The following is a 24655-nucleotide window of genomic DNA, read 5'->3' as shown; positions in this document are numbered from 1 at the left end:
TGGGTAGAATTAGATAGAAAATCAGTAATGATATACAAGACCTAAATGCCACTTTCATCCAACTTTACCTAACTGATATGGGACAGTACTACCAACTTTACACAAACTGGAAGAATTATAAACACCATGAACATTTATGTCAAATTAAACAACATGGATGAAATGGATGGATTCTAGAAAGATACAAAAATGATTCAGGAAGAGTATCTGAATTGACCCATAGCAAGTAATGACATTGTTGTTGTTGTGTTTTTTTTTTTTTTTTCTTTTCCTGACAGGCAGAGTGGACAGAGAGAGAGAGAGAGAGAGAGAGAGAGAAAGGTCTTCCTTTGCTGTTGGTTCACCCTCCAATGGCCGGCGCGGCCAGCGCGCTGCAGCCGGCGCATGGCGCCGATCCAAAGGCAGGAGCCAGGTGCTTCTCCTGGTCTCCTATGGGGTGCAGGGCCCAAGAACTTGGGCCATCTTCCACTGCACTCCCTGGCCACAGCAGAGAGCTGGCCTGGAAGAGGGGCAACCGGGACAGAAACCGGCGCCCCGACCGGGACTAGAACCTCGTGTGCAGGCGCCGCAAGGCGGAGGATTAGCCTATTGAGCCGCAGCGCCGGCCACAAGTAATGACATTGTATTGCTAACTAAAAGTCTTTGTAAAAAGAAAAGTGCATGACTAGGAAGCTTTACTGGGAAATTCTACCAAACATTTGTAGAGGAAGTAGTGACAATATTTCATAAACTATTCAGGAAATACAGGAGGGAAGATTTCCCAATTTATTCTATGAGGCTGGAATTACCCTAATATCAAGGGCCTAACACAAAAAATACTGATTTGGTAAAAATCAGTGTCCCTCCTAAATGCAGGTGAAAATGTCCTCAACAAATTATTTGTAAACCAAATTAGCAATATATAAGATAAATCACTTAAAAGGACCACATGGTATCTATGTCAGAAAAGCAATGTTAGGGGCCAGCGCTGTGGCATAATGGGTAAGACTGCCGCCTGCAGTGCCGGCATCCCATATGGGCACCAGTTCGAATCCCGGCTGTTCCACTTCCGATCCAGCTCTCTGCTATGGGCTGGTAAAGCAGCAGAAGATGGCCCAAGTGTTTGGGCCCCTGCACCCACGTGGGAGACCTGGAAGAAGTTCCTGGCTCTAGATCAGCCCAGCTCTGGCCATTGCAGCCATTTGGGAAGTGAACCAACAGATGGAAGACCTCTCTCTCTCTGCCTCTCGAATAAATAAACAAATCTTAAAAAAAAAAAAAAAAAAAAGAAATGCAATGCTGATTAAACATTCAAAAAAAACCCAACTAACAATAATACAGCACATTAAAAGAATGAGAAAAACTACATGATCATCCAATAGATGCAGAAAATAGCATCTAACTAAATCCAACACCACATAAAAGGAGTAAAAGTGAATTTTCTCAATTTGATAATAGTCATCTACCAAAAAAAACCCCAACAGTTAACACAATCTAAAATAGTTAAAGACTACCTGCTTTCACTCTAAGATTGGGAGCAAGACACGGTATCTGCTCTCACCATTTCTAGTCAGCATTGTATTGGAGGACCTCAGCAATGCAATCAGGCAAGGAAACAAAATAAAATGCATATGACTACAAAGGAAGAAGTAAAAATATCTTTATTTGTAGACAACATGGTTCCATACAAAGAAAATCCTAGCCAAAAAACTACAACTAATGAACAAGCTCAGCAAGAGTGCAGAACAGAAGATAAAAAACAAGTGAGCATTTACCTGTTTACTAAGAAACCTGTATATGGGTTCAGTGTCCAGCTTCAAGTCCTGACTTTAGTTTCTTGCTAATGCAGACCATGGGAAGCAGCAGCAATGGCCCAAATAATTGGGTTCCTGCCACCCATGTGAGATCTAGATTCAGCTTCTGGCTCCTAACTTCAACTCTGGTCCAGCTCTGACTGTTGCAAGCATTTGGGGAATGAACTGCAGCTCATTTATTTATAAATGAGCTCACTTGCTCATTTATTTTCTTTCTGCCTTTCAAACATTACCACAGTGCCTGGGTGGTGGCTCAGTACTTGGGTCCCTGCTACCTATGTAGGAGACCCAGACTGAGTTCAGGACTCCTGACTTTGGCCTGGCTCAGTCCCAGCTATTGCAGGCATCTGAGGAGTGAACCACCAGATAGAAGAACTCTTGTCACTCTGCCTTTCGGATAAATAAAGTAATTGTTTAAAAAGATTATCGCAGGGCCACTGCTATGGCTCAGTGGGTTAATGCCCTGGACTGAAGCGCCGGCATCCCATATGGGCACCGGTTCCAGTCCCAGCTATTCCTCTTCCAATCCAGCTCTCTGCTAGGCCTGGGAAGGCAGTTGAAGATGGCCCAAGTCCTTGGGCCCCTGCCCCTCACGTGGGAGACCCAGAGGAAGTTCCTGGCTCCTGGCTTTGGATCGGCACAGCTCCAGCTGTTGCAGCCAATTGGGGAGTGAGACATCGTTGGAAGACCTCTCTCTCTCTGTAACTCTGACTTACAAATAAATAAATAAATCTTCAAAAAAAAAAAAAAAAAAGAATATGGCCTGGAGCTGGGCATTGTGGTGTAATGGGTTAAGCTGCTGCCTCCAATGCTGGCATCCCATAAGGACGCCAGTTCAAGTTCCAGAATAAGGGAAATTTAAAAGACAAAGATACTGAGTAGTTAATATACTACTGGTAAATACTGATATATATTTTATCTATCTACACACATAGACACATACACATTCTGTCTATCTTTCTAGCTACACACCCATATATGCTAGCCCAGGATTAATTTCTATTGCCAAATGCAGCATTTCAGAATTCTGGAATGTTAAGAAAATGGTTCATTTTAAACACAGAATGAAAAATTTGTAGCAAAACTCACTAGGCAAAACAGGATGTTATGGAGTAGCCAACTCACAAAGAAGGAAGGAGGAAGCTTACTATGTAACTTAGGTGACATTTGGGAAGATTGTACACCTCACAGTACTCAGCCAATGAGGAACCAGGGGAGGGACTTGAGTGCTAAGATATAAATTGCAGGTGTGCATGCTCATCAGATACCTGATTTTGCAACACTGGTAGTAAAGTTTCACTTTCACTGTACTTTCTGAGTCTGATTCCAACTCTTGAGTGGACACGTGAGGATATTTTTCACATGGAGGCCAACTAATCATTGATTCTACTTACAAAGTTACACACTGAGATGTATTCAAATGTGGTATCTTAAGAGGCTGAGAGCCTCACAAAGAAGATAGTACGTAATGTAATGAACTGTCTTCCTGTATTCTACCTAAAATTGAGTGCTAAAAAAAGAAAAATGGGTGGCAAATACACCACAAACACCTATCCATTGGAAGTAAAATACAACTTAGGCCACCAATGTTAAGTTTTAATTATTACTCTATCTGGCTATTTGTCAAATAAGCAAAAGGCCATCTCAATATACATAATTTCTTGGATTGCAAAGGGAGATTCAGAGCCTGTTAAAGTTGTGCAAAGTTAAAAGTATACAAGATAACAAACAGAGACAAAGGCAACTAACATGACTAGAGTGGGAAACTGCAAGGTTTTATATTTTAAAGACTAGGTATGGAAATCCAAAGAAGTATCTTAATGAGAAAGCTGATAAGGCATTTTTAATATTTTATAATGCTGAGAAATGTTAATGCTGAAAATAAAGGCTGAAACTAGTTGTCAAATTCAGAAGTCCTTTTGCATGTTTAGCCTTTTTTCTTTAAAGAGACTTCAGTTTCTAATGAATAATAGCAATGAACAAAGGCTACCATTATTGATGACTCTTCACTGAGATTTAAGAAATAAAATTCTTTATCTGCTAATTGGTGCTAAGTATGAAGGACTTTATTGGTTGGAGTAGACAGAAGAAAAGTGGTTAAGAGGCTTCAGAGAAACAACCCCTGCTGGCACATTACCCACTAGAGTAGACAAAGACTACTTATGTGAACTCCAGATTAAAATCCCCAAAAATGCCCCTTCATGTAGCACCAAGTCCAAGCTCTGTGAGTGGAGACTAAACAATGTTCAGATAAGCCTAAAAAAATGGTATAGTTTATATTGTTTCTATAGTTTTGCAAGTTACTAAGCTAGTGGAGGTATCATTTAAGCAATTTATAATTCCTGATATAAACTAAGTTTCATAATTACTTCTTTATTGTTCAAATTTCTAGCTCATTTAATGTAGTAGAAAAGTCAGATAAAAAGATAATTCAATTCTGTAAGTGTGGAACTCACTATTAAAAACAGCATGCTTTCCTCTAGTTTATTTAGCTATCCTACAGGATCAGTTCACTATTTTGGACAAACTTTATTTACATTGGTCAAGCAAAACCACTGTACTGAAAGAAAAATAAGGAAACTGAAAATCTGCCACCAGTCTTTTTATATTTGCTAGTCCAGAATTTGGTTATTTTGAGTTTGGTTTGTGTGTTATGTGTATAGGCCTTCAAACAAAGTGATTAAATAAAATTCAAAACCAGCATTTTTTAAAACAAGCTGGCATTTTGGTACATGTTAAATATTGCAATTTAAAAAATAAAGATGTATTCAAACTCAAAGAATTTGCAAGTTTTGCTACCTAATTTAGATGAGAATATCTGTATAGGCTGAGTATCACTGATCCAAAATGCTTAGGACCTTAAGTGTTTCAGGTTTCAGAGTTTTTTGGATTTTGGAATATAAGCATCCTTAGTTTGAAAAATCTGAAACTTTTTTTTAAAGATTTATTTATATGAAAAGCAGAGTTACAGAGAGGCAGAGGCAGAGGCAGAGAGAGAGAGAGGTCTTCTATTTGCTGGTTCACTTGGCTGCAATGGCTAGAGCTGGGTTGATTCAAAGCCAGGAGCCAGGAGCTTCTTCCAGGTCTCCCACGTGGGTGCAGAGGCCCAAGGATTTGGCCTATCTTCTACTGCTTTCCCAGACCATAGCAGAGAGCTGATCAGAAGTACAGCAGCTGGGACTCGAACCAGTGCCCATATGGGATGCTGGCACTGCAGGCAGTGGCCTTACATGCTGTGCCACAAGGCTAGCCCCTGAAAAATCTGAAACTTTTAAAGTGTGAAGTGGTGCTCAAGATGTTTCAGATTTTGGAACATTTTGAGTAGGGCTGCGGACTTGTACAGTAATTCGGTGGTTGCCATGTAATATCATCTGTAATCCTACTTCTAAAGATGTTGCTTTTTTCTAAAGAGTAGTCTCTTTCCTTCTTCTCAACATTCTATTCACAAAACTACTTCTATAACTAATCCATAATGGAAGATGTAACTGTCAAAAACACTGAAAAAGTAAGTTATACCATATCTGCAATGGATTTATGCCTGACCAACATTTGTTCACTTGAGGCTGACACCGTGGTTTATTGGGTAAAGCTGCCACTCCACTTCCCATCCAGCTTCTTGTTAATGTACCATGGAAAGCAGCAGAAGATGGCCTGAGTGCTTAGGCTCCTGCACCCACAGGAGAGACCCAGATGAAGCTCCTGGCTCCTGGCTTCAGATCAGCCATTGTGACAATCTGGGGAGTGAACCAGCAGATGGAAGATTTCTCTGTCTCTCCCTCTCTAACTCTGCCTTTCAAATAAATAAATAAATCTTTAACAAATTCTGTTCAATTAAACACTTCACAAAAACAATCTACTATTCATAAAGGCATATGATCTAAAATGTAATTTTAAGTCATTTTTAGACAGTTCTTAAAGAGCTGCAGGAGAATGTTGCTCTTTAAAACTGAATAGTTACTTCTGATAAAAACAAAGTAAAGAAGACATATTTTAGAAAGTCTCATTCTTTCAGTAACAAAACAAGTTTTACATACCTGTAATATCAAGAACTGAAGGAGACGCAATGTAGTATCTATGAACTGTTTCAAGAAGTTGAGCACCATGGCCTTGACCTTGAAATGGAGTCAATATCAGCATCTGACTATGATAAAGAAATTATTTTAAAATTAAAATATCACAACATACCTAGTTTAAAAATTTCAAATCACTTTAGTATTATGAGCACTTTAAAGTCTGTGATTTTTTTAATTCAACCTTCAAGAAACACAAAAATTATTGAGACACTCAAAATAGGTTTACTTTCCACAGTTTCAAAGGGAACAATGAAATAAATCAGTACATAGCCAATGAATAATGGTGATTTTTTAAACAAATCAACACTATTTTAACAAGTATTGGAAACTTCAGCAGTTCCTTCTTCTGAAATAAAAGACAAGGCACGTGTTATACTGCCAATTACCTTACACGTGGCCGGGTTTTGTCTGGGTACACATAGTAATTATAGACTGTCATGTAGCCTACGGTCGCAAAGAGCGTAGCTCCATCCTTATTATACTTCTCAAATCTGCAGATAAAACAGAAAGCCAAGCAGGTCAATTACAGTCGCGCTCCCATGCAGTGTCCATTTTCTTTTCCATTCTCTGACTGAATTTTCAGTGTCAGCAAGCTACTCTGTGAGGGCCCAATGGGTACACCTGCTATGTCCTGAATGTACAATTCACTTAATTGGTGTGCAGCAACTTGGATAAATCAGACCTCTTTACATCACTTCAGTGCACTTGCCTATTATAAAGATGAATAGGTGGCAAGTAAAAGAAAACACAGGCAAAGCTCATTTTACTGTTTAAGCCTACATTCAGGGCCCTAACGGACAACAGCATTTAATTCAGTTCTATTCTCAAGGTCTCCGAAAGCATAATGAAGGAAAACTCAAGCCTCATAAACAATGGTTTTTCTTTCCTGGGAAAAATATCATTATACTGTCCCAATAATTGGGCTGCCACAATTAAAAAGCTGGCTTTGTGGAGGTAATAAGGTCTACTGTTGCTTTAGAACTGTACTTACACTAGAAAGTAGTGCCATCTTTCATCATCCACGTCAATAAAGCTAGCAGTTTCAATAAACCACATCAAAAAGGTCTGAAGCCTTTCATGATATTCTCGAAAGCCTGTACATGTCATGTCAGCCTAGGGAAAAAGCCAGGAAAAGTCAGGTGAAACTCATCACAGAGGTAAGTGCAAGTCTGCAAGACACAAAACTATCCTGTGGGAAAATGTTTAGAAGTCTCAGATTAAATGTGTACATACAGACACACATATACACACACAAAATAGATGTTTTTAATGATGATAAAAACTTGTTTCCTGAAATTAGAAAAACCAACGAAAATAACAAAACTGTATATAAGTTGCAGACAAATGGAGTAACTTTACCCAAGAAATAGTTTTTCTTTACCTTATATATCTGAAATGTGAAGTTTTCTCCTCCTGTGGGACTGAGAACTGAGTATGTATGGAGTAAGGTTCCAAATGGCTTGAAATCAACTTCTTTTTCCAGCAAAGAAAGAAAATCATTCGTGTTTGTGCAAAATCCAGGTGGAATGATTTGTCTAATTTTGCCCTCAACATCATCCGCCTAAGAAATGGAAGATAAGGGACCCCCCAAAAAAAATTAACAGCAAATTTGACTTTTAGCTTAATTTCTTTGAAAAGGACAAAACCAACAAACATTTTAAAACTTCAGTTGACAAAGTAGTAAACATGTAATGAACTGGAAAAGAATGAGTTTCCTATGTACAAACTACTGCCACACAAATTTAAGATGAGCCTAACTATAACATGAACATAAATTACAAGAGGCAGGTAATCTAATACCAAGGGCAAAAACAAAGGCAACACTACTGAAATTTCTGACACCATATAGAAAAAATGCTGACTATATCCATTCATAACTGGAACTGGTTGCTTATTTTATATGTATCAAAGAGATCATATTATCCAAGACATGAAAAGATCACCAACAACAGTGAGGTTAAGGCTACAGCCTGACCAAATGAATAGCAACCTCATAATGAAAAAGTAGGTCACAACTCTCTCATATGCCAAATTCACAACTAATGATTAATTTTTAAAATATATACCCATTTAGGAAATACACAAATTATATAAATGGATATAGTATCCACTCATCCCTATAATCTGACAATTTTTACAGACCTGAATTTGTGGCAGTAAAAAAAAGACTGGGCAACAAAATTAAACTCAGAGATTAAAATTACCCTTGTTAAACAACCTTGATGAATGTTAAAACTATCAGCTGAGCAGACTTCATAATCCTTTTCAAAACCCCAAAAGACCACTTGATTGAATACATTTACTACTTCTCTTTAACCATGAATATTTGATGAAGTCTTACAATAAAGTATTACTGCTTCTCACCAGGCAATAAAACTTAATGAATTGGTCTCAACTTAACAAAACCTTATCCCTCAATACAGTCCCTAAAAGCCTGACATTACATTCAACAAAATGAGCTTGCATTCTATTCAAACTTTTTCCTGAACAATGAGGCCAGGTTTTTACTTAATGGAGTTTGCCGTGAGTTCAGCTGTAATGTTTGTATTGTATCTATTTCCACAAGGACTGACACAAGAACACTTTGTGTTAACTTACTAAGCAGCTCTTTCATACCGTTTACATGCATGATGGGTATTACTTCTAAACCAAGACCCTTGCTACTTAGCATTCAAAACAGGGAAATTAAGATGCTTAGGACAAAATACACTACAAAAGGCTAATACAACATGCTACTAATTCCTGTCCTTTCAACCATCTTTTAACTAAGTAGAAGCAATGCACCTGCAGATGAATAGCACTTTATTATCATTCAGTTACATTTTGGGATAGAGAACCAAGGATGAAGTTTATCACAAACAAGTTTTATTTTCAATGCTCTGGAACCACCAACATTTATATATAATTTGTTGATAGTGTAAAAGTAAGAGCTGTTATTTAAAATACAGTTCTTCAAGATTTTGCCTGAAAGTTTATTTCCAATGTGTACCAATGTTTAATCCACTCACCCTAAAGATCAAATAAACCACATTTGATAAGACCATCTTTGCTTACTTTACAAGTATGTATTTAATAAATATTTTTCCTACATAACATTGAAGGACATCTTCAGCATATTTTACAGAGCCAGTACAATTTCAACAACTATATAAGGAATTTAATTTAATTGTGTAGCAACTGAAGTCCACAGTCATGATGGGCAAAGCAGTATAATACACTTTTAGTTCAGGTGTTTAAAAAATCAAGAAAAACTACTTTGACTAAAGAGGTCTGTAATCTATCAGTTAAAAAATCACTTCAAGTATTCACAGAATATATTTTACACTTTATTTTAAAATATATTCACAGAATATGTTTTCTGTCTTCTAAATAAGACATTGCAAAGCATGATCAGAAAATCTTGTATTCAAATATCTTGCACCAAATCTTCTTCAAAGATTTCTCAGAAACTGTAAGTTTCAAGTTCAAGTGGCAGTTCTAGAGGAGAGTGGAGCAATCCAAAAGTTTGGGCTCAATAAAATTAAAGAGAGTTCATGTTTAATTTTCAGTCTTCAAAGGATACCTATTAATTATAATAAATATCTTCAAATATTTTATTCTAAACATGTTTACACATTCCTTTAAGAACTTTTACAGGAGGGGGCTAAGCATACAGCAAAGAATTACTAATATGCACATATTCATATATGTATGTGTATCTGATAAACTTATACAAGACATACAACTTCAACCAAATATCTCTTCAATTTTAGAATTCAGAACTTTGCTTCACTAAAGGAAAAGTGCTTTTATTTCTCTACTAAATGATTACTTTAAAAAAAATCCTATAACCACCATGTCTTAGAGATTTGTATTTTCTAAAGTAGTTCAGTTAAATTTAAAATATTCATTCATACTGGTCAGAAAATGCAATTATCACTAGAGGAAGAAAAATCCATCATATTTAGTTGAAGGTTGAGTTAAAGATGAACTGAAACAAAGCTCTTAATTCCAATGTTTTGGTCTGTAAGTTTAGACTGTATTTCTGAAGATCACTGAAAAATTTCAAGAACATTATACTAAACTTCAATTAAAATTATTTGGGGCTGTTGCTGTGGCGTAGCGGGTAAAGCCACCGCCTGCAGTGCCAGCAGCCCATATGGGTGCCAGTTCAAGTCCCGGCTGCTCCACTTCTGATCTAGCTCTCTGCTATGGCCTGGGAAAGTAGTATAAGATGGCCCAAGCCCCTGGGTCTCTTTACCTGCATGGGAGACCCGGAAGCAGCTCCTGGCTCCTGGATCCTGGCTTCGAATTGGCAGCTCTAGCCATTGCGGCCAATTGGGAAGTGAACCAGCAGATGGAAGACCTCTCTCTCTCTGCCTCTCCTTCTCTGTGTAACTCTGACTTTCAAGTAAAATAAATCTTTAAAAAATTATGTAAAAATGTAAAAAGGGTAATAAATTAAGCAGAATAGAGCAAGATCCAAAATGCAACTTAATGTACTTAATGTATATAATTAATAAAGACATTCCCTGTAAGTATTTTCCCAACATCTGGCAATTCTTTAAAAGAAGCCAAGAATATAAATAACTATTCTAGTTAGGTCTTATGGTAGGTAGGTCATGATGATATGTTTTTAAACTGTATATTCTCTATGATCATTTCAAATTCAATGTTCTATACTTTGTTGTACATAAAGATGTTCTTAGGAAGAAACCTCTGTTTCCTCATCACTGCATAACACTGTGTGCCTGAGAATAACTTGTAATCTGTTATGTTCATACTTCTATATGAACTGATACAATCTGAAAACCCAATAACCTAATGTCTTATGTTAAGCAGAACCATTTGTCTACATATGTCTATAGCAAGTTATCTTTGAGCTTCCAACTAAAGGCATGTTAAGTAGGTGGTTCATGTTGTTCATCCATCCTCCAGTTCACTCCCCAGATGCCTGCAATAGCCAGGGCTGGGCTGGGCTGGGCTGGGCTACACTGAAGCCAGGAGGCTAGAACTCAACCTAGGTCTCTCATGTGGTGGCAGGGATAGAAGTACTTGAGCCATCACCTGCTGCCTTCCATGGTGCACATTAGCAGGAAGCTAGAATAGATAGAGAACTGGGACTCAAACCCAGCTACTCCAGAATGGTATGCAGGTGTCTTAACTGCTGCACCAAAAGCTTAACCCCTCAAGATTAATTTTTATGGCCAGCGCTGCGGCTCACTTGGCCAATCTTCCGCCTGTGGCGCTGGCACCACAGATTCTAGTCCTGGTTGGGGCGCCGGTCCTGTCCCAGTTGCTCCTCTTCCAGTCCAACTCTCTGCTGTGGCCTGGGAAGGCAGTGGAGGATGGCCCAAGTGCTTGGGCCCTGCACCTACATGGGAGACCAGGAGGAAGCACCTGGCTCCTGGCTTTGGATCAGCGCAGCGCGCCAACCGTAGCAGTCATTTTGGGGGTGAACCAACGGAAGGAAGACCTTTTTCTCTCTGTCTCTCTCTCTCTCACTGTCTAATTCTGCCTGTCAAAAAAAAAAAAAAAAGATTAATTTTTATAAGTATGTAGAATTTTTCTATAAGACAAAAGACTCCAGAAAAAAATTTCAAAACTGCTCTCGTTAGCTCTCAAATTCAATCCATATCAATGGGACAAAGGATAACCTGACTGAAACGCATAGATAATAACCTGTTCATATATTTCAACTACCTCTATCAAACCTTTCACAGAAATGCTAGCAATCAGCAAGACTGATCAAGCTTAGTTACACGCTCCTTCACTAAAAAGCAGTGAAATTACCCCAACAGGACACAGGAGGTACTAATAAAAGCAAAAGTCAGAAACAACTATAAGATGAACCAACCATCAGTATCCAAATAATACAATTTGCCGGCGCCGCGGCTCACTAGGTTAATCCTCCGCCTTGCGGCGCCGGCACACCGGGTTCTAGTCCCGGTCGGGGCACCGATCCTGTCCCGGTTGCCCCTCTTCCAGGCCAGCTCTCTGCTGTGGCCAGGGAGTGCAGTGGAGGATGGCCCAAGTTCTTGGGCCCTGCACCCCATGGGAGACCAGGAGAAGCACCTGGCTCCTGCCATCGGATCAGCGCGGTGCGCCAGCCGCAGCGCACTACCGCGGCGGCCATTGGAGGGTGAACCAACGGCAAAAGGAAGACCTTTCTCTCTGTCTCTCTCTCTCACTGTCCACTCTGCCTGTCAAAAAAAAAAAAAATCTAAAAGAAAAAAAAAACAAATAATACAATTTATTGTATTGTAAAACTCAGAAATTATGATTTTGCCTTTAAAGATGATGGCTAGTGGGGAGATTTCACAGGCATCTTAATTGTGATTAAAGAATTTTAGATAAAATTGCAGAACTCAGCTTGGAAAAGAAAAAAGGTGATGAAAGATTAATGTAATGGCAAAATTCTAATAAGTTAATTTTTAAGCAGATTTGCTATGGCTACTGACCACCTAAAGTGGTATATTTTTCCTACTCAAAAATAATGATACATAGTATGACCTGCCAAAACTCAAATAAGACATGTAACAGTCTCAAACCCAACACATTCAACATAAAATTCTTGATTTTTTCCCACTTACACCTACTTTTCCAGTGTTCCCTGTATCTGTAGTATCACTACTGTTCAGGCAATAGGGTACTCTGTGTTCCTCTTGCTCATCCATTACATCTAATTCAATGTTAAACCCTACTGGCACTACCTTCAAAATATAATCTGACAGCTAAATCCAGTGTCTCCTCTAATACTGTAATGCTACAGTCTTGCTTCATTTACTCTTGCCCCCTACAGTATATTCTCTGCATAGCAGCCAAAGTCATGTTTTTTTTTTTTTTTTTTTTTTTTTTAAGATCTATTTGTTTTTGAAAGGCAGAATTACAGAGAGGCAGAGGCAGGCAGGCAGAGAGAGAGAAGTCTTCCATCCACTGACTCACTCCCCAAATTGCTGCAACGGCCAGAGCCAGGCGGATCCAAAGCCAGGAGCCAGGAGCCTCCCCCTGGGTCCCCAACATAGGTGCAGGGGCCCAAGGACCTGAGCCATCCTCTACTGCTTTCCCAGGCCATAGCAGAGAGCTGGATTGGAAGTGGAGCAGCTGGGACTCGAACCAGCGCCCACTTGGGATGCTGGCATTGAAGGCGGCAGCTTCTCTCACCATGCCACAGCGACAGTCCCCCAAAATCATCTTTTAAAAATGTAAAACACATCGTATGATCGTATGACTCCTTACTTAAAACCTTTAAAGGCTATCAATACTCTTATCTCTTAGAAATATCCTACTGTATCCTCAAAGACTCTAAACAATTTAGCTTTGCCACCACCTTCAACCATCTCCTACTCTTCACTCCATCATTACAATGACTTAACAGAGATATTTATATACTACAGAATTGCCAAAACTGTTTCTTTCTGTACTGTATAAATGCCAAGGCTGTTATATTTTCAGGGCCTTTCTATTTGCTGGTCCCTCTGCTTAGTAAACTTTCACCTCAGATTATTACATGGCTAGCCACTCCTCCCTTAGTCGGAAACCAGCAAGATGTTTCTTCATTGTACCGGAAGAGACAGAAAAAACAGCACATTACCCCACATCCACTATCCATTCTTCTTTACAAGGGGAAGAAAAATCTCTCCTTGAACATTTAATATAAATGATCTTTGACCATGAAGCAAATAAGTAACCCTGCAAATACATTATAAAATATTGATTTCTTACTCCTAAACAATGTATTTGTAAATGGAAAAACCTGGTTCTCAAAACTGGAAGAATTAGAAGTCAATGCAAATATATAGCTATTTTCACTGCATGTAGTATTTGAAAGATTTATCAATAACCGAGTCAATAGTTTCTTTGGGAAAAAAATCAATTCACCACTATCAAATGCAACTTAAAAAAAAAAAACAGCCCCTCAAACAGTGAATTAAAACACAAGGAAAACTAGCACCTGCATTTTTAATATGAATAGCTAGCTGGGTTGACTCTGGAGAATTAAACTAGTAAGAAAAATTTGAATATGGAAATACTCCATTTTAATAAATGTGTTCAATGCTAGTTTAAGGTTAAATCTTTTCAAATACAAATTACAACTACAATATTGCAATCATATTGGTAAAATTTAGAAAACTTCCAAGGTACCTAAACTATTGAAAAGAACAAATAGTAAATAGTTATATATTTATCTGGCAAGCAGGGTCATGTCAAATATGGCTGGGAAGTGGAACAAAACAAGTAAACAAAATATCCCAAGTAATATTCATAATATTTATAGCACTAAAATTGAATAATGTATGTGAGACTAATGATAAATGAGATGACTCTCATACCAATTATCTTGGTCTGATCATTATACACTGTATACACATAACAACATATCACACTGCAGTCCATAAATGTGTACACTAATGTGTTTAATTTTTAAAAATGTAAAGAGACTATTTCAGACCTCTTTTCTACTAAAATTTGTTTTATACATGATTCCATGAAGCTCACCAATATGGAATTTGTATCCTTAAGAGGACTGTCTGCTAGAGGAAAGCCCCCTCACAATTACAACCAGTAAATTGGGAGCTAATAGCATAAAACATAAAATGTTTTATTTTAATATGCCTTTTTCAAAAAACCAGAAATAAAATGTAACAAGATCAAGAGTCTAAATGCATTTAGAACAGGCCATAAATAGTCTTAATGTCTTTTAATCAGGATACCACTACATATTATGCATAGTATCATTAAGTGATCCTCTCCTCGAACAATCTTATTTAACTAGTTGTATGACTTTACAATAAAACAAAATAAAAATGTAAATAATAGGGATGAAGTAAGTCAGTTCAAGGAATAAGAGTTTTTAATCAAAAAAGGTGATGGTGGGGGGGCACAGAGCTGATGTAAAATCAGACATTAAAGTCTGTTTAAATTCTTTATAAATTTGGATCCATTATTAGTGCTTTAGGGATTGATATTTTTTATTTATTTTCATTTTTATGTGAAGGGCAGAAAAAGGAGATTGATTTTCCATCCGCTGGTTAACTTCCCAAATGTCTGCAACAGCCAAGACTGGGCCAGGCTGAAGCCAGGAGCCTGGAATCAATCCAGGTCTCACACATGGGTATCAGAGACTCAAGTACTCAGGGCATCACCTGTGGCCTCCCACAGTACACATTAGTTAGAAGCTAGAATCAGACAGAGCTGGGACTTGTATGCAGGTACCTCCAATATGGGATGTGGTGACTAAAAAACTGTGCTAAATGCCGACCCCAGAAACTGATACTATTACAGAAAAGCTATGACATCCAGTGTGTAGTAATAATGAAGGACCCTTATGGGGGAGAGGGACAAGAAACTAGGCCTGGGCAGATATCAGGGGCTTCTTAAGAGGTTAGATGTTCCCCAGGGTCCAGCGGGCACGTTCTCTGGGAAGGAAAAGTCTATCCCCTTTAGAGAACCTCTAGGCATGCCCAGAGCAGAGCTGCCACTCCCCTTCGGAGAGTCTCAGTACTCTCCTCAGCATTCTCCTCAGCTGATTCCCTCGGCACTCTCCTCAGCATTCTCTTCAGCTGGTTCCCTCAGCACTCTCCTCAGCATTCTCCTGTATGCTAATTGTCCCTCCGAACCGGCCAATCCCATATGCTAATTTGTTGACTATATAACCTGTGTGAAACTGCTGCTCAGGGCTCCTCACCGCCTTAGGTGGGGGCCCGTTTGCGCAAACGTACAATAAATACCTCATGCTTTTTGCATCAACTGGTCTGGAGTCTGGATTTTTGGGCGTCCTCTCGAGCAAGTGGGCATCTCTACAACTGAGAGGTCCAACATTTTGGCGCCCAACGTGGGGCTCGAGGTCGCCCTCAGACCCATTCTCTGCAGGACCAGTTGGAGGTATAATTAAGTGTTTTCTGTCTGTTGTCTTCGTCTTGAGTATTCTGATTCTGACTGAAGTATTCTGACTGGCCAGTATCTGACCTGACTCTGTGGGACCAGTGGGGGAGGCAGGCTGCCCTGCAACCCCTGGTCCATTCCGGACCAGTGGGGGAGGCAGGCGTGCCCAGCAACCCCTGGCCCGTGCCCCGGAGGACGCTCCGGGATGAGAGGGGAAACCCTCGGTCCGTTCCCCCGGAAGACGCACCCGGGGTGGTCTGGAGGTGGGTCGGAGACCAAGTCTCCCTCCTTCCCGGGGAGGGCTGGTCAGGTAGCCGCTCCCAAAATTAGCGCAAGCCATGGGGTTTGTCTTACTTATTGTATATGTTTGTGCATTGGCTGTTCTTTTTGTTTGGGCTAAAATCCTTGCACACATGGGTCAACAAATAACCACCCCTTTAAGTCTCACTCTAGATCACTGGAAGGACGTTCGAGAACGCGCGCGCCACCTCTCATTGGAGGTTAAAAGGAAACAATGGGCAAAATTCTGTTCCTCAGAGTGGCCGGCCTTCGAGGTCGGCTGGCCAAGGAACGGCACTTTTAACCTCGATATTATTTTACAGATTAAGGCACGGGTCTTTCAGCCAGGATCAAATGGACACCCTGATCAGGTGCCCTACATTACTACGTGGGAGGATCTTTCACGTAATCCTCCTCCCTGGATAGAACCCTTCTCCTTCCCGACGGAGCCCATACGGACCCTGTTACCCCCTCCTCCTATCCCGGTTGTGCCAACCTCCTCCCTATACCCTCTGAAGGAGATTCGAGATCCAAAACCTGACAAGCCACCGGTTCTTCCGGCTGATCAGGACTTTCTGCTCTTTGACTCTTCCCCACCCTATCTTCCCGGCCAGCCTGCTCCCCCGCAGGAACTTCCACAACAACCAGAGCGGGATGTGCAACCTTCTGCACCACCCCTTGATTCCACGAGGGCAGGGGAAGAAGTCTCAGCGCCTCCCCCGCCCTCCAGCCGCCTGCGCCTCCGTCGGGGGCAGGCAGGGGGCTCGGGAAGCGTCTGGAATTCGCAGGCTTTTCCTCTTCGCTCGGTGGCTGGCCAGATGCAGTACTGGCCATTTTCTGCTTCCGATCTTTATAATTGGAAGACCCATAACCCCTCTTTCTCTCAGGACCCCCAGGCTCTGACTGGGCTGATTGAGTCAATTTTATTGACTCATCAGCCCACCTGGGATGATTGTCAGCAGCTCCTGCAGACCCTCCTCACTACTGAGGAAAAGCAGCGTGTCTACCTTGAGGCACGGAAAAACGTCCCTGGAGCAGATGGCCGACCGACCCTACTGCTAAATGAAATCGAGGAGGCGTTTCCCTCAACTCGTCCTGATTGGGACTACACCACCGTTGCTGGTAGGGAGCGACTTTGTCTTTACCACCAGATTCTCCTCGCGGGTCTCAGAGGGGCTGGAAAGCGCCCCACCAATTTGGCCAAGGTACGTGCAGTAGTGCAGGGGGCTGAGGAAACGCCGGCAGGCTTCCTAGAAAGATTAATGGAAGCCTACCGTATTGTACAAGATTTAATGAAGGAGGCAGAAAAGATTTACAACAAAAGGGAGATCCGAGAGGAGAAGGAGGAAAGAATCCGCAAGGAGCAGGAGGAAAGGGAAGACAAAAGAGACAAAAGACGTAATCAAGAGCTTAGTAGAATTTTGGCCACCATAGTGCAGGATACAGAAAGGAGTAGACCAGGACAGAATAGGGACTTGGGAGACAAACGAAAGCCTCGGGTGGAAAGAGATCAATGTGCCTATTGTAAAGAAAGAAGACACTGGGTCAAAGACTGCCCGAAGAAAACACAGGGACCAAAGAGGAGACCAGTTCCAATCCTGTCCCTGGAAGAAGACGACTAGGTGAGTCAGGGCCAGGAGCCCCCCCCTGAGCCCAGGATAACCCTTGAAGTGGGGGGCAGACCGGTAACCTTCCTGATTGACACGGGAGCCCAGCACTCGGTACTGACTTCAGAAAAAGGGCCTTTAAGCTCCAAGATTTTCCTCAGGCCTGGGCAGAGACTGCGGGAATAGGGCTGGCCGTCAACCGGCCTCCCTTGATCTGAAGCCCACGGCCATTCCCGTGTCAGTTTGTCAATATCCGATGGGCAAGGAAGCTAAGGAAGGTATCCGGCCACATACCCAGAGACTGTTACACCTAGGCATTTTAAAACCTTGTCGTTCACCTTGGAGCGCCCCCCCTACTACCAGTAGAGAGGCCTGGTACGGGTGACTGCCGCCCGGTACAGGACTTGCGGGAGGTTAACGGGAGAGCGGAGGATATGCATCCCACGGTGCCCAACCCCTACAATCTGCTAAGTACCTTGCCTCCGACCCACGTATGGTGCACTGTGTTGGATCTAAAAGGTGCATTCTTTTGTTTAAGACTGAGCCCTCAGAGCCAATCCATCTTTGCTTTTGAGTGGAAAGACCCAGAGACCGGGTTTTCAGGACAACTCACCTGGACAAGGTTGCCTCAAGGATTTAAAAACTCGCCTACCTTGTTTGATGAAGCTCTGCACCTAGATTTGGCTGACTTCCGAGTCAACCATCCGGACCTGGTCCTCCTGCAATATGTGGACGACCTTCTCCTTGCCGCTGAAACTGAGCAGGGCTGCCACTCTCCTCAGTATTCTCCTCAGCAATTCATTGCCCCGGGCACCAACGAGGAGACGACCCCGTAGCAAGGGGAAACAGGATGGCAGACGAGGCCGCTAGGGCGGCAGCCCTGAGCCAACAGGTGCTCCCGTTAAAGACAATTGAGCCCACCCAAGTATCGAGGGAACCACCTTTTCTCTATTCGGACCAAGACTTAGATACGATTCAGCGGCTCGGTGCAGAGTATGATGAACAAATAAGGGTTTGGAGGCTCGGAGAGAAAATAGTCTTGCCATACCAATTGGCTAAAGAAATAATTACCAGCCTCCATCAATGGACTCATTTGGGATACAAAAAGCTAAAAGCAGCCTTACAGGAAGATAGGCAGTCTTACTACATCCCCGGACTTGACTCTTTAGCCCAGCAGGTGACTGAATCCTGTGTTCCGTGTGCCAAGGTAAATGCCAGACACCTCAAGCTCCCAGAGGGAGCTAGGGTAAGAGGAGACCGACCAGGAATCAACTGTGAGGTCGATTTCACTGAGATAAGGCCGGGCAGTTATGGGAATAAGTATCTTCTAGTTTTTGTAGACACCTTCTCCGGATGGACTGAGGCATTCCCCACAAAACGGGAAACCGCCCAGGTGGTCGTCAAGAAGATCATAGAGGAGATCTTCCCCCGGTTCGGCTTGCCTAAGGTAATCGGGTCCGACAATGGCCCAGCGTTTGTCTCCCAGGTAAGTCAGTTGGTGGCCAAAGCATTAGGCATAAATTGGAAATTGCACTGTGCCTATAGACCCCAAAGTTCAGGACAGGTAGAAAAAATGAACAGAACAATTAAAGAGACCTTGACCAAATTAGCGTTGGAGACTGGCGTTAAAGACTGGGTCCAACTCCTCCCTATGGTGTTGTTCCGGGTTCGAAACACGCCCTCTCATTGCGGGCTGACACCATATGAAATCCTTTATGGAGGGCCCCCACCAGTAGCAGGCTTGCTTGACCTTGCCAGTGACTCCGTTGCCGATGCCCCTAAGTTACAGGCCCGGTTGAGAGCACTCCAGATCATCCAGAACCAGGTCTGGAAACCTCTTGCAGCAGCCTACAACCATCCCGCATCCTTTCCAAATCGGTGATGCTGTGTATGTCCGAAGGCACCAATCTAAGACTCTAGAGCCCCGGTGGAAAGGCCCCTTCACTGTGCTGTTGACAACTCCCACCGCTCTCAAGGTCGACGGAATCACTGCTTGGGTCCACGCCTCACACGTGAAGCGAGCACCACCTCCCCAGGGCCCCGAGGATCCGGATAGACCAGCCAAATGGAAGCTCCAGTGCACTCAGAACCCACTCAAGCTAAGACTTTCAAAAACTGTTTAATATTTATGATGTTCCTGACCTTTCCCCATTGTTTTTCCAATCCCCATGCTCCGCAATTGTTAACGTGGAACCTAACCCAGTCCAGTAAGAACAGAGTTTCCTCCCTCCAGTGAGGCAGGTTCTCCCCAGGCCGGTTCAATAGATTTTAAGATTAAAATCTTGGCAAAAAGAAAAGGAGGGAATGAAGGACCCTTATGGGGGAGAGGGACAAGAAACTAGGCCTGGGCAGATATCAGGGGCTTCTTAAGAGGTTAGATGTTCCCCAGGGTCCAGCGGGCACGTTCTCTGGGAAGGAAAAGTCTATCCCCTTTAGAGAACCTCTAGGCATGCCCAGAGCAGAGCTGCCACTCCCCTTCGGAGAGTCTCAGTACTCTCCTCAGCATTCTCCTCAGCTGATTCCCTCGGCACTCTCCTCAGCATTCTCTTCAGCTGGTTCCCTCAGCACTCTCCTCAGCATTCTCCTGTATGCTAATTGTCCCTCCGAACCGGCCAATCCCATATGCTAATTTGTTGACTATATAACCTGTGTGAAACTGCTGCTCAGGGCTCCTCACCGCCTTAGGTGGGGGCCCGTTTGCGCAAACGTACAATAAATACCTCATGCTTTTTGCATCAACTGGTCTGGAGTCTGGATTTTTGGGCGTCCTCTCGAGCAAGTGGGCATCTCTACAACTGAGAGGTCCAACAATAAGAAGCTTATTTTCCTATTTTAATTTTCTGCCTAGTGTGTGGGCAGCATTATCAACAATATGGCAGATATGGTTTAATAAAATTTGCTGGATTTGTTAAGTGCAAAGAATAAGAGATTCTTTTATCAGTATAACTAACAAAATAGTATTTAATTTTCAAAACATCAATTCTGTAAAGTAATTCTTGATAAATTTACAATGCCTTTAAATAAGGAATGTCCAGAAAAAGAATGAGTTTAAAATACTTAATTTTCAGGGCCGGTGCTGTGGCATAATGGGTAAAGCTGCCACTTGCAGTGCCAGCAGCCCATATGGGCGCGGGTTCAAATCCCAGCTGCTCCACTTCCAATCCAGCTCTCTGCTATGGCCTGGGAAAGCAGCAAAAGATGGCCCAAGCACGTGGGCCACTGCACCCACATGGAAGACCCAGAAGAAGCTCCTGGCTCCTTGTTTCAGATCAGCATAGCTGTTAATAGCCATCTGGGGAGTGAAACAGCAGATGGAAGACCTCTCTGTCTGTCTGCCTCTGCCTCTCTGTAATTCTGCTTTTAAATAAATAAATCTTAAAAAAATACTTAATTTTCTCAAGGTCCTCAAAATTTCATGTCTATCTCACATGTAAAATATACTGACTCAGGGCCAGCACTGTAGCATAGTGCGTAAAACCGTGCCTGCAGTGCCAGCATCCTGTATGGGCTCCGGTTTGAGACCCGGCTGCTCCACTTCCGATACAGCTCTCTGCTGATGGCCTGGGAAAAGCAGCAGAAGATGGCCCAAGAACACCTGCATGGGAGATCCAGAAGAAGCTCCTGGCTCCTGGCTTTGGATTGGCTCAGCCCCAGCCATTGGGGCCATTTGGGGAGTGAACCAGCGGATAGAAGGGATCTCTCTCTCTGTCTCTCTTTAACTCTGCATTTCAAACAAACAAATCTTTAAAGAAAAATTATTAAAAACAAAAATACATTGACTCCATCCCAGCATCCCCAAAGATCTCAACCATTACAATATCAAGTCAAATCCAAAATCTCATTTAGATCTCATAAGCTGAAAAGTCCCAAATCTTATCATCCTAATGATCTAAATCAGGTGTAGATGGGGTTCTGGGTATGATAATCCTGAAACGAAATTTCCATCTGTGAACCAGTGAATCTAGAAAAACAAGTTACCACTTCCAAAATACACTGATGGAAAGATATAGGACAATAGTTACAAACTCCATCATTCCACAAGTGAAAATGGAAGAAAGGAGTCACTGATACCAGGCAATTTCAAATTCCAGCAGGGCTGGGGCCGGCGCTGTGGCGTAGTGGGTGAAGCCGCTGCCTGCAGTGTCGGCATCCCAAATGGGCGTTGGTTCAAGTCCTGGCTGCTCCACTGCCAATCCAGCTCTCTGCTATGGCCTGGGAAAGCAGTGGAAGATGGCCCAAGTCCTTGGGGCCCTGTACCCACATGGGAAGACCCGGAGGAAATTCCTGGCTCCCAGCTTCAGATCAGCACAGCTCCGGCCACCACAGCCAGTTTGGGAGTGAACCAGCAGATGGAAGACCTCTTTCTCTCTCTCTCTGCCCCTCCTTCTCTCTGTGTAACTCTGCCTTTCAAACAAATAAATAAATCTTAAAAAAAAAAAAAAAAATCCAGCAGGGCAAATTCCATTAGGTTTCAAGGGTAAGGAATAACTCTGGCCTGCAGCTCCACTTCTGAGCTTATGCACCACCCCCAGAGTTAATCTTCCTTTTTCTTAAAGGGCAGCACACGTTTGTAACTAGCAGTTTTATCAGTTTGTTTCCTGCCCGTAGAATTTTGGGAATTCACCCATCTTCCTTCCTTTTGTTCAGTCAGTAGAAATTAGACAAAAGTTTTTAAAAACGATTTATTTATTTGAAAGAGTGATGGGGGAGAGGAGGTAGGGGAGGGAGAGGGATGGAGTGATCTTCCATATACTGGTTCACTCCCCAAATGCCTCCAACAGTCAGGTTGGACCAGTCCAAAGTCAGGATCTAGGAACTCCATCTGGGTCACCCACTTGGGTAGAAAGAATTCAACTCCTCCATATCTCCTGCCTCCCAGGCGGTTATTAGCAAGAAGATGGACTGAAAGTGGAATTAGGACTCAATCCCAAGCACTCCAGTATGGGATGTGGCATCCCAAGCAGCTGCCTGACCTGCTGTACCACAAAGCCTGCCCTCAATTTTGAAGTTTTTTTTTTTTTTTTTTAAACTTATTTGACAGGTAGAGTTAGATGGTGAGATAGAGAGACAGAAAGAAAGGTCTTCCTTCTGTTGGTTCACCCCCCAAATGGCCGCCACAGCCGGCGCTGTGCCAATCCAAAGTCAGAAGGCAGGCGGGCCCCACCCCCGCCCCATTCTCCCACTTGGGTGCAGGCACCCAATCACCTGGGCCATCCTCCACTGCCTTCCCGGGCCACAGCAGAGAGCCGGACTGGAAGAGGAGCAGCCAGACTAGAACCCGGCGCCCATATGGGATACTGGCGCCGCAGGTGGAGGATTAGCCAAGTGAGCCACGGCGCCAGCCCCTGAAGTTTTGATTATCAAACACCTATGCAACACCGGTCATGAGAGTTCATACTAAGAGGATCCTCCAGAGATCTTTGTTAGAACTTGATTCCTGGCTTTTTGCAGAGATGACTGAGATGCATGAATCACATGCCTAATCTCTGGAGCACTCACAAAAGATAACCTTGCTTATACCCTTAGCTTTCTAACCAGAGCACACCCCCCTAACAGAGAATGTCTTAATTTTAGTGTCTTCTGTAAACTACACAGGCTGAGAATTTCCCAAATCACCAGTCCTAGATCCTCTCTACTTAATTGTTTCTTCTTCAATTCATCTCTTTCCTCTTACATTTTACTACAAGCACCCAGAATCCAGACCACACCTTCAGTTCTGTAACTAGAAATTTCCGCAGCTAAATAGATATTCGAAAGCTCATTGCTTACAAGCTCTCCTTTCCACACAGTTGCAGGATACAGTTCAACTATGCTGTGCACCGCACTGTAACAATGATTTCCTTTCTTCTGGTTTCCAAACACATGTTCCTCCTTCCCTTCTTGCCCTCAGCAGAGGCACCTTTCAAGTTCATCTTTCTACCAGAATTATGTTTATGACAATATACATATTCTCTAAGAAAATACAGGTTTTCTTTACTGTGTTCCTGTGTTCTGAGCCTTAACCAGAAATACCTTTAACTTCCATTATTTCTTTTTTTTTTTTTTTTTTTTTTTTATTTTTGACAGGCAGATTGGACAGAGAGAGAGAGACAGAGAGAAAGGTCTTCCTTTTGCCGTTGGTTCACCCTCCAATGGCCGCCGCGGTAGCGCGCTGCAGCCGGCGCACTGCGCTGATCCGATGGCAGGAGCCAGGTGCTTCTCCTGGTCTCCCATGGGGTGCAGGGCCCAAGAACTTGGGCCATCCTCCACTGCACTCCCGGGCCACAGCAGAGAGCTGGCCTGGAAGAGGGGCAACCGGGACAGGATCGGTGCCCCGACCAGGACTAGAACCCGGTGTGCCGGCGCCGCAAGGTGGAGGATTAGCCTAGTGAGCCGCGGCGCCGGCCTAACTTCCATTATTTCTACCAAGAGTCTATTCAACATAATTTCTGTTTTTCTATCATTCATCTATAAATTCTTCCAGCCTCTACCCATTTCAAAAGTAACTTCTACATTCTTAGTTACTTGTTAGAGCAGTAATGCACTTCCTATTACAACAATCTGTATTAATTTCTTGTGGATGTTTTAACAAATTACCACAAATGTGGTACCTTAAAACAACTGACATTTGTTCTTTCACAATCTGGAAGCAATGTCTGAAATTGGTATTACTGGGCCAAAATCAAAGTGCTACACTTTCTCTGGAGTTGCTAGAAGAGAATCCGGCCTCTAGTGGTTAAGCATTCTTTGGCTTGTGGCCACATCACTCTGCCCCTGTGATCAGACTGCCTTCTACTCTCCTGCCATCCAATCTCCTTCTGCACCCCTTTCATTAGGTGACATGTGATTACATTCAGGGTCCACCCACATATTCCAGGATAATTTCAAGATTCTTAACTTGAGGCCAGCGCTGCGGCTCAATAGGCTAATCCTCCGCCTGCGGCGCCAGCACACCGGGTTCTAGTCCCGGTCGGGGTGCCAGATTCTGTCCCAGTTGCCCCTCTTCCAGGCCAGCTCTCTGCTGTGGCCAGGGAGTGCAGTGGAGGATGGCCCAAGTGCT

General features: G+C 42.7%; 1 protein-coding gene across 1 annotated transcript in view; it reads right to left on the bottom strand.

Annotated features, from left to right (window-relative positions):
- Positions 1 to 24655, bottom strand: part of HAT1 (histone acetyltransferase 1) — an 87266-nt gene that overhangs the window by 16161 nt on the left and 46450 nt on the right. The window contains exons 5-8 of the mRNA XM_062187799.1: positions 7248 to 7427; positions 6858 to 6979; positions 6253 to 6357; positions 5828 to 5934 (exon numbers count right to left, since the gene is read on the bottom strand). Coding sequence (XP_062043783.1) covers positions 5828 to 5934; positions 6253 to 6357; positions 6858 to 6979; positions 7248 to 7427 — 514 coding nt within the window. The remainder of the gene's footprint in view (positions 1 to 5827; positions 5935 to 6252; positions 6358 to 6857; positions 6980 to 7247; positions 7428 to 24655) is intronic.

Source organism: Lepus europaeus, chromosome 1 (assembly GCF_033115175.1).
Source record: "Lepus europaeus isolate LE1 chromosome 1, mLepTim1.pri, whole genome shotgun sequence".
Lineage (NCBI taxonomy): Eukaryota > Metazoa > Chordata > Mammalia > Lagomorpha > Leporidae > Lepus > Lepus europaeus.
The sequence above is the reverse complement of the archived record's forward strand: the minus strand, read 5'-3'. Positions and strand labels throughout refer to the sequence as shown.